Source organism: Schistocerca gregaria, chromosome 7 (assembly GCF_023897955.1).
Source record: "Schistocerca gregaria isolate iqSchGreg1 chromosome 7, iqSchGreg1.2, whole genome shotgun sequence".
NCBI classification, from domain to species: Eukaryota; Metazoa; Arthropoda; class Insecta; order Orthoptera; family Acrididae; genus Schistocerca; species Schistocerca gregaria.
The window spans coordinates 130607069-130618243 of NC_064926.1; the positions used below are offsets into that span (position 1 = coordinate 130607069).

The following is an 11175-nucleotide window of genomic DNA, read 5'->3' on the forward strand; positions in this document are numbered from 1 at the left end:
CCTCACATGCGCCGAGGTTCAAGACGTACAAGTCATCTTGTGTCTCAGTGCGCGACTGACCAAACAATCGACCCAACTGCCAATGACCGTTGCCTGAGCAACTCGAGCAGACTGGCGGCCTAACGCGCAAACTCAGATGCAGGAACTAAGCCCAACCGACCGACCACTCGCTGAGTTTTCTTACTGGCAGAGTGGAAAGAGACTCATTTATCCAGCTTTAAAGATTGATCCTAACGAAAAACATACTAGCACACCGGACGACAGACAGACACGAACCGCCTCACAAATGCGGACGAGAGACAGACTAGCAAGCTGGGACGAGAGACTGACCCAGACTGACCGACTGGCGAGTTTTTTTTTTTTTTCTTTATTGTGTTTTCATTCCCTTGCCGCATATGGGCAGGGGAGGGCTGTCAGCGGCACAATCCGCCGCTCTTCAGGCGAGTGACACTACAACTAAAACAAGAATAAAATGATACATACATAAGGAGATAAAAAAGGGGAACATAAAACAGAGTAAGGGGAGAAAATGGAGGTAAAAATAGACTGACATGGAGACGTTCATGGGGGACAGTTAAAAACGTTACCAGGAAGTTAAAAAAACACAGTTGGCGATTCTTAAAACACAGGGAAGATACTGAATGGACATTCACAAGTTAAAAGTCGGCCACAGCATTAAAAACACTCCAGAACAACCCACGTGTAGCACACACGACGAGGAATAAATCTGCCAGGTGCGATCCGCCGAGGGAAAGGTCAGAGAGGGTAGAAAAGGAGGGGAGAGCAAGGAGCAGCAGGGGAAGCGGCGGGATGAAGAGAGTAGGGGCGTCAGCGGGTACACGAAGAGGCAGGAGACACGTGGGGCGGGAGATGAAGAGGGCAGGAGGGAGTGCAGAGACGCTGAAAGGGGGCACAAGAAAGGGAGGGGGAGCAGGAGGGGGAAGCCGCTCAGGAGGATGGAGGGGGAGGAGAGGGAGCCCTGAGGAGGAGGCAGGAAGATGGAATTAGAGTTGGTAGGAAGGGTAGGTCAGGGCAAAGCTCATCATCCAGGAGGGGTAGATGGTGAATGTTGCGTTGGGAAAGGAGATGGAGGGTGTGGAGATGGAGAGAGGGTGGGACACAACGGTAAAGGCGCGGCAACTGGACTGGCGAGCTCATAGCACCCCTTAAATGCACCTGAACAGGCGACCCCCCCCCCCCCTTCCCGCCAGAGGGAGACACCAAAGCTGCGACTGCCACGGTGGCGCCACCGCCAAAAATGGAGGGCGACTGCACCACACCACGCGCTGCAGTGCGCTCTTCGAAACAGCAATTTTTACCACGGGTCAGGAGGTAGTAGGTTCGAGAAAGAGGTTACGGCAGAGCTGTACGAAACGTGCGATGCATGGCAAACAAGAATGGCTCACCGTCATCGAAGGTAGGGTTGAAGGGTGCGAAGATGACGCCGGTGAGGAGTGAGCCGATGAAGAGCGGCGTGTGGTGCGGGCCACCGTCGGTGGCTACGGCCAGCACGTCTCCAGGCCGTGTCCCCAGCTGCCGCAGCCGCGCCGCCACCGTGGTCGACAGACGCCGCAGCTGCCGGTACGTATGCTGCATCCCGCCCCGCTGCGGGTACACCTGCACAGGGCGGCACATTTCGAGCCAAGATGGTATCTGAAAGGTGGCAATGGCCTACACTACCTTATCAAAAGTTCCATGCATTGACCACTAGATAGCACGAGAGGTGGACCCTCCAGTACAAAAGGAGATGGGAAGTACTGTTGTGTCAGAACAGAAGCCGTAACAACAGAAGGCGTCGGTCAGTAGAGCCCATTAACTTCTAATTTGGACTAGTCATTGGATGTTACCTAAAAAAATCCATCAAGGATGTCTCAACGGTTCTACAGCTGCTCAAGTCCAGTGTTGTTGTTTGACTGTGAGGTGTAAAAGCGAAGGAACAGTCATCGTGAAAGCAGGACCCAGAGGACCTACGTTCTGACGGATGGAGGTCGTCGAGCATTGTGGAGGTTGGCTATAAAAACCACATGACGTCTGCGGAGGGAATCACTCGTGAATTCGAAGGTGCTACGAGCGGTACAGCTGGCACAGTGGCTGTGCATACGTAGTTGAAAAGAATGGGGTACTTTCCAGAATGACATTTTCACTCTGCAGCGAAGTGTGCGCTGATATGAAACTTCCTCGCAGATTAAAACTGTGTGCCGGACCCAGACTCGAACTCGGGACCTTTGCCTTTCGCAGGAAAGTGCTCTACCAACTGAGCTACCCAAGCACGACTCACGCCAGTACCTCGTCTCCTACCTTCCAAACTTTACAGAAGCTCTCCTGCGAACCTTGCAGAACTAGCAGTCCTGCAGGAGCACTTCTGTAAAGTTGGGAAGGTAGGAGACGAGGTACTGGCGGAAATAAAGCTGTGAGGACGGGGCGTGAGTCGTGCTTGGGTAGCTCAGTTGGTAGAGCACTTGCCTGCGAAAGGCAAAGGTCCCGAGTTCGAGTCTCGATCCGGCACACAGTTTTAATCTGCCAGGAAGTTTCATGGGGTACTTTGTTTGAGCAGCTTGTAATGGTTCTTTATTTACACGACCATTACCTCACTCCAACCTCAGTTCTCGATACCAGTAATATTGTACTACTTTTTGTGGTGTCACCGCCAGACACCACACTTGCTAGGTGGTAGCCTTTAAATCGGCCGCGGTCCGGTATTATACGTCGGACCCGCGTGTCGACACTATCAATGATTGCAGACCGAGCGCCGCCACACGGCAGGTCTAGAGAGACTTCCTAGCACTCGCCCCAGTTGTACAGCCGACTTTGCAAGGGATAGTTCACTGACAAATTACGCTCTCATTTGCCGAGACGATATTTAGCATAGCCTTCAGCTACGTTATTTGCTACGACCGAGCAAGGCGCCATTATTAGTACTATTGATATTGTGAAATCATGTAATATCAAGAGCGACGTTCGTCATTAATGGATTAAAGTTAAGTATTCCACCAGCTACGTCCGTTTTTCTCAAGTCTAATTCCCTTGTCTTGTTCCAGACCTCACGCCAGCCTGCGTGAGCTAAAACGCGTGCATTTCGGCCTCCTTTAGCAATACGGTTGGCTCTCCTGCCAACCACAACACTTTTCTGCGCAGTAACAGACATATTTTTGTGAGAATATTCACATCTGGTTTTATTAATGTATAGATACTCCGATGTATCGATATATTACAGTTATATGGTTCTTGTGTGTATTGAGTTCTGTGAGACTGTCAATCTTTGTCTTACTTGTAAACGTTTTGGCGCGAATGCGCACAGAGCAATCTTTGTTTCACTTTGCAGAAGTTAAGTTGTTATTTCGCTTTTTAAAAGAACAGTCAAGTCTTGTGTTTGGTTAAAGTGGAAATTAAATATATGAAGATTGATACAAAACTGTTTTCTTGATGATGTGACAATATGATATAAGTATACCGGTATCTGAATTTACAAGAAGTTTCATTAAAATGTGGATCGTGAACACCAAGTCAAAAACTATTTTTACCATACCATTGTTCTAATCTGGGATTGTTTGATCATTAAGAATTTCTTGAAAAACGCATTTGTTAGGTCTTCAAATATCGCTAAAATACAGATCTGGACCTTCTAGCAGTCAAAGTGGAATCACCCTAGAATCAACAAGATGAGCCACAACAACATCGACGAAATCTACGTGGGAATCCATTCAAGATAAGTGCCGAAATTAATGACTCTTTTGCAGTGACTTCATTATTTCCATTCTGACGATACCATCCACAGTCAATAACTTTGTTGTTGCCCGATAAAGCGAACATATGCTGCGTGAGCAACATTATTAATCTGATTTCTAACCTACTTTGCAAGTGGTGGTATTGTTAGAAGCTCCACACATTTCTGTAGACAGTGCTACGCGACAGCTGAGGTGGTGTCCTGAGTGATGCCACTGGACAGTGGATGACTGGAAACAAATTATGTGGAGTGATGAATCATGCTGTAACCTGTGTCAATCCCATGGCAGTGTTTGGGTACGACGAATGTCTGTAGGAAGTTACCTGCCGTCAAGTGTACTGTCAACAGTGAAGTACGGAGGAATTGGAGGGGTATTTTTTGTGATTATGGTCTGATCCCCTAATTGCGCTAGACGTGGAGGTACAGGAACTCATTTTACAGTATTATATATTTTCCGTAGAGGTACGGTTCGGTGCGAACGATTTTATCAGAGTGAAAATTCATCCTGTCATAAGGCATCGTCTGTGAAGCAATAATTTATGGACCATAACAGTCTTGAAATCGGGGGCCCCAATAGGGATGGAGGAAAGGGACACCGCGGTACCCCCCTCCTCCCCCCCTCCTTCCTCTCAGAAAAAGGAAAAAAATGTTCAAATGTGTGTGAAGTCTTATGGGACTTAACTGCTAAGGTCATCAGTCCGTAAGCTTACACACTAATTAACCTAAATTATCCTAAGGACAAACACGCACACCCATGCCGAAGGAGTCCTCGAACCTCCGCCGGGACCAGTCGCACGGTCTATGACTGCAGCGCCCCTGACCGCTCGGCTAATCCCGTATGGCTCAGGGGAATGAGAAAATCAGTGTAGTCACCTGCTTTTCCTTCAAGAATCCGATTTAAAACTCGGCATTTGGTGAATTTGTAACAGATTCCGAAGTGGAACATTTTTATGACTCCAGAATGAGATTTTCACTCTGCAGCGGAGTGTGCGCTGATATGAAACTTCCTGGCAGATTAAAACTGTGTGCCCGACCGAGACTCGAACTCGGGACCTTTGCCTTTCGCGGAGAGCACTTGCCCGCGAAAGGCAAAGGTCCCGAGTTCGAGTCTCGGTCGGGCACACAGTTTTAATCTGCCAGGAAGTTTCATTTTTATGACTACTTACAGTTGCTATTAGTCTTCTAGAATATTAAAAATACTCCACAACCGCCAGGTCTTAGCCCCCCCTCCTCCCCTACGAACTATCGTATGGGTGCCCTTGCTTAAAATGGGTTGACCTGCCCTAAGTTTAGACCTTAACCTAATGACAAACCTGTGGGATGTGACTTCTCTCCAGACCCTAGCGTCCAACATCACTTTCCTCGCACTTAGGCTCTTGTTGACCAGTGGGCTCGCATTCCTCCACACCCATTCAGACACCTCATTAGAAGCGTCCTGAGCAGATTTAAAGCTTCATAAAAGTGAACACATCCCATATTATTGTCTACTAACAGAGGGATACGATATATGTACGATCAGAATCCAGAGGCAGCATCTCACTAGCACAGTTTTGGTGATGTACGGGGGAGAGACTGGCTGTACGACGCCTTTTGAATGGATCTCGCCACAAACTTGTTGGAAGAAGGTGTGGTATCAACTTAGTCTACATGTACTACCAATGACAATGGCGTCCTAGTGGTATCAAGTAGCCCACAACCTGTTATTCACCAATGAGCACTTATTTCTTATTTGTGACACAAATCGGTGCAATCGCATTACAAACACGCTGCAAAAGAGATATGCCTGTCTAATGCTCCTAAATCGATCCGTTCAAACAGCCTTTTCGGCTGATATCCTGCTGCGTCCAGAGTCCTTCTACTTTCCGAGGTCAATGCCAAATATGACTACATGATCGTTGGACCACCATGTTCATGACACTGTGGAAGAATGGGGTGCGGGGAACGATATGGACACACTTGGCTTCCAGTAATATAGAGCCACTGCACACTGGAAGTGTTTTCACCTGACATAGCACCGCATCTTAGTTGTCGGTATGCTCAACCTGGTATTTCGCCGTTAAAGTAGCGGTTGAATTAGCCGGCCCTTGTCGTTTTCTTGTCATGCACCGTTTCCAGCTATGTTGTTTCACAGTTCATTTCATTTTTTGGCCCTATTGGCTACATTGTTTTTTAAACAAAAAAAGTAGCTGCAGACAATAACTGGAAGGTAAAGAAGGAAGGAAGATGGGGTTTAACCTCCCATCGACATTGAGGTCATTGAAACACAAGCTTGGATTGTGGCAAGAACAGGCAAGGAAAATGGTTGTGCCTTTTCAAAGGAACCATCCCGGCATTGGCTGGAGAGATTTAGAGAAATCACTGAAGATGACCGGAAGGGTGTTGAACCGTCGACCTCCCGAATGCGATCCCAGTGTGCCAACCACTGCCAAGTTGAAAGGAGTAAGTTTAAAAGCGTAATTTGGAATTAAAAAACCGGTCGAGACGTTAGATTAGCAAACCACTGGTCCGTGTTTGATTCTTCGTCGTAGTTTTTGTTTCATTCGATATTTTTTCGGTGTAAATGACAATATTCTGATAATCGGAATACTTTTTTGTATTTTTTAAAGAAAACGTAGGGAGATGTGATTAATGATTAAGTAATAAGTACATACATAATGTATTTACAGTTGTTTTCATCATGATGCGTAGTACAAAAATATGCCTAAAGTTTATTATTGCGTAATCCTAACTGAGAAAAAAGTGGTCAGCGTAGATGTCTGCCATGCAGAGGACCCGGGTGGAGGACTGGTGTTGCGTACAAGCGTGATTCAAACTGAAGAGTTACTTGACCGACTAGTAGCTGTTCTACGATCTGGAGAGTCTGCCAAACGGCCTAGAGAGCAGTGTGCTCAACGTATGTGCCCCCCCCCCCCCCCCCCTCTCACACACACAGACACCACATCTGCATGACGGCGCAATGTAGAGAGTGACTCGGCGACCCGGTAGACATCCGTCACGGCCTGAACCTGACATTTGATGTGCAAAGTCACGTTCACAACTAAGACTTAAGTTCTTGGGTTACATTTTACCGAAAAATTACGAAATCAGATATAAGAAATCAATCAAAACATTTTATTTTCAAAATTTTAAAATTTCGTTTCAAAGTACATGACTTGGTTAGGATATTTTGGAAATGTTTGCTGAAGTACCGCCTACCACCGCATTGCTTTCGTATTGAGAGAGTTTATTATGGATGGATTAAAGCAAAGACGACAAATACTATGTTAAAAAGCGAAAGCTATAGTTTTCTAAGCAGAAACGGCAACCCAATGTGGCGCTGTACACGGCATTACGAGTTACAGGGAAAGGGAACGTCGGCAGCGTATGGCGTAGGGCAGAGGCAGACTCTGCACTGGCGATACGGTAAATCGTTTTTGATCCCTCTCTGTCTGAAGACCGCATTACACACAAACCTTCATAGCGCCGGCCGCGGTGGTCTCGCGGTTCTAGGCGCGCAGTCCGGAACCGTGCGACTGCTACGGTCGCAGGTTCGAATCCTGTCTCGGGCATGGATGTGTGTGATGTCCTTAGGTTAGTTAGGTTTAAGTAGTTCTAAGTTCTAGGGGACTGATGACCACAGCAGTTGAGTCCCATAGTGCTCAGAGCCATTTGAACCATTTGAAATCTTCTTAGCCCACGGCACTGTAGCATTGTACTGCCTCTGCTAAGCGGCTTGTAGGTCTTCGCCAAGCCGTCACTTGCTGTGTGCACGTGCAACCTTTGCTCAAGTGCAATCACAGCTCCTCTGCAGCGACCCTGAGTGGATTACGCTTGCTCTCTCTTCCTACGAATGACTCCCCTCGCGACGACTTTTACTTACTTCTGGTTATCGGTTGCTGTACCGAACTACTTTGGAAACCTCTAGTTGGTCTGTGTCTAGGTCATGCGTGCAGTGCTGCCACGGTTTCGTAGCTTCACCTTGTCTTACACGGTTTTCCTGCTCTACTCAAGTCGCTAGACGCCCTAGTGTCTCCGTTACAACCGATGAAAAAAAAATGACAAGTGTTTTCTGTGAGAAATAGTTTTCTTACAAATTATACAGCAGTAATTGACGAATACGACACACATCTTTGGTGGTCACTGATTGATAAACACCTGAGCGACAGAAACTCCTCACTTACTGTAAAACTTACAGTTTCGAAAATTCTTAGCGAATTAGAAAACTGGAAATTTGTGATTATAGAGTAATTACTGGTACATCTATCCTGTTCTTAATTACTTGTCGATGGTGGAATTTACTTACTGGAAAAACGCTGGATAAAACGCATTGTCCTAAAAAGGGATTAAGTCTAACATTATCGCATTTTTGGCCTGATTGGCTCAGTGCTAATAACGTGTTGCCCGGAATCTGAAGGCTCTCGTCATGTGATGGTATGTCGCACTGTCACCAATGTTCCATCTGTCCAAATGAGAAAGATAAAGTCGATAGCTGGAGTGGCGATCTTCGCGACGATTAGGTCACGTGCTCTCACTGGATTCGCTATTTCTTTTCATTTCATTCCCATGTTAACAACAGAACTACATATCAAAATCACGGAAATCAGCCAAAACGATCAGATCCATAATGAACATACAAATAAAATACTAGCGGCATATAGACATACAGAGGCGAAAAGTTCATTCTGCCGGATGGTATACTTAATTTCGCCAGTACACTGTTCCAAAGCTCGCTTTAATAGACAAATGAACTACTCACTATTACAGACCTTATCTCTGTAGAAGAGATAACCAAACACTCGAGTTTTCCTAAGGCCATTAAGAGTGGTTCATTCATCAGCATTGTACTCCTCCAAATGTTTGTGGAGTTGGCCCTCGAATCAGATTCATGCGTGCAATGTTCTTAATGCCAAAGAAGCGACAGCTCTGTACAAGAAAATAGGAAAAAACGTAGTTTGCCGAGGCACTCTCTGAAAGTACAGAAATTATTTCTACGACTGTAACTTTCTCGCAAGAAAAAGTTCTATCAGTTTGCCCTGCCATTTTTCTTTTTGGGAATTTGTGGTAAGTTTCTATGGGACCAAACTGCTGAGGTCATCGGTGGCTTGGCTTCCACACTACTTAAACTAACTTACGCTAAGGACACACACACACACACCATGCCCGAGGGAGGACGCGAACCTCCGACAGGGGGAGCCGCGCGAAACCCTGCCATATTTGGAGAACATCTTGAGGACAATGTGGGCAAACAGCACATTTCCGGAAAATTACAAGATTTCGAATCCAGGTAGTGTCTGTTGCAGAATTTATTTACTAAGATTAAGGTCCGAATATCGGAAGTTATTACTCTGAGTGATCCGGGTATTTCAAGAATAAATTAATATCTTACTCCTCTATTTTCTTGTAATAGTTCCCACTTATGAACCAATGGCGTTGCCAAGGTCGGTTATCTTTCGTGCCTCAACGGTACAGATAGGAGCACTATGCGGGCATCGGCTGTTTCATTAGTAGCAGGGATCTGATCTGTCCTTGTAACTAACCAATTAGCCTTGCTATGTTGGTATTGAGAAGCTAAGGCGAAACTACAGCCATTATATATTCCGAGGCCATACAGCTTTACAGTGTGGCTTAATGTTAACTGCATCATCTTGGTTAAAATATTTCACAGGTTAAATGTATCCATTCCGTATCCTGGTGGGGCGACTACATAGGAGAATGTTGTCATTAAATAAAACTGAAGCTGGTGCTGTACATCTCAGATCTCTAGATCTCTTAATGGGACTGATAGTTTAGAGAATTTAAAAAGACAAATGGGTAGGTTGATTTTAGATGTAGTGGGTATAAGCGCAGTGCGCCTACTGGAGGAACAGAGAAGGTACAATTTATCAACACGAAATCAAACACAAATATGCAGGGGTTGGTGTGTAGAAGTAAGTATGCAGAAGTATTGAGGAATGTCACGTCTCATAATTGCCTAGGCAGATTAGAGATTTTAAAAAGAAAAACGGATGGGATCAAAGTGGAGATAGACATAATGCCTACACCACTAACAATAACACTAATTTTTATGCTTGTTGTCCTCATATGATGAAAAGAGTGAAAGGATGTATAATGATACAAAAGAAAGTGGTCATATCGTTAAGGAAGATAAAAATTGAGTTGGATGGGGCACTGTAATTCGATAATAGGAAAAGGAAGAGGAGGACAAATGACAGGAATACATGAACCAGCGCAAAGGAATGGAAAGAGAAGCCACCTAGTAGAATTTTACTCAGAACAGAACTCAGTCATTGCTAACACTTGTCTTAAGCATCTTGGAAGAGACCTATATTCACGATACTGTTTTAGATAGATTACAGAACAGAAAGATAGAGATTTTCAGACTTGATTTTAAACTGCAAAATATTCCCACAAGTGGATATACATTTTGGCCATAATTTACTTGCTGTTAACTTTTGATTAAATCCGAAGAAATTGCAGGAAGATACGAAATTAAGATGATGGGATTCAGATAAGTCAAAAGAAAGATTGCCGAGAGTTTCAAACAGAGTGTTATACAAAGCCCAACTGAATAGAAGAGAGGAATATAATAGAAGATGAATGGTTAACTTTGAGAGATGGAATAGAAACGGCAGCAAAGCCAAAAAAGAGAAGGTCCAGTAACCATCCTTGATTAACACATACAGCAGCACTCCGTCATCAGGCACAAGTGGCCCATGGGGACCATCCGACCACCGTGTCCTCGTCAGCTGAGGATGTGGATAGAAGGGGCGTGTGGTCAGCACACTGCTCTCCCGGACGCTACAATGCTTTTCTTTGACCGGGGCCACTACTATTCGGTGGAGTAGCTCCTCAAGTGGCATCACGAGACTGAGTGCACCCCGAAAAATGGCAACAGAGCATGGCGGCCCAGATGGTCACCCATCCAAGTACCGGCCACGTCCGACAGCGCTTAACTTCGGTGATCTCACGGGAACCGGTGTATCCACTGCGGCATGGCCGTTGCCTTGAATGCCACATGGGACATAGAATTTCATTGACACAAGGTGGCACTCGAAATATGCACCAGATGAAACAGGTAAAAAGGGATACAGGCGACAAAAAATTTGACAAACAGTGAAAGTTGGCTCTTAAATTAGCATTTTTAACTATGTAATCTGCGACTTTCACTATTCAGTCATGTAGTGTATTAGTTAAGCCAGGTCTTCTGCAAAGTCACAATTCTGTGACCAGTTATCTACTATGAACAGCAAAGTCAGTCTTTGGGTCAGTCCTTAAAGTGTTCAGGAGGCACGGAGATGACCAACCAGCTCGTGTCCCGCCTCGAGGCATTCTGGGTTGCAAGTTTGAGAAAGCACCTTTCGGTTCTGGCGTGTTTGCATTAAGTCTTGTCTTACAGTCTGATAGAGTTGCTGCCCACTTGCAGCTTTGCTGTGATTTTACGGTGTCCAATGTGAGCGTGTAATTGGAAGAAT

At 45.6% G+C, this 11175-nt stretch overlaps 1 protein-coding gene and 1 pseudogene across 1 annotated transcript in view; both read right to left on the reverse strand.

Moving 5' to 3' along the window:
- Positions 1 to 1635, reverse strand: part of LOC126282323 (luciferin 4-monooxygenase-like) — an 86580-nt gene extending 84945 nt beyond the window's left edge. Inside the window, exon 1 of the mRNA XM_049981980.1 lies at positions 1407 to 1635. Coding sequence (XP_049837937.1) covers positions 1407 to 1635 — 229 coding nt within the window. The remainder of the gene's footprint in view (positions 1 to 1406) is intronic.
- Positions 1636 to 10589: 8954 nt separating this feature from the next.
- LOC126282535 (5S ribosomal RNA) lies at positions 10590 to 10707 on the reverse strand (annotated as a pseudogene).
- Positions 10708 to 11175: the final 468 nt, after the last annotated feature.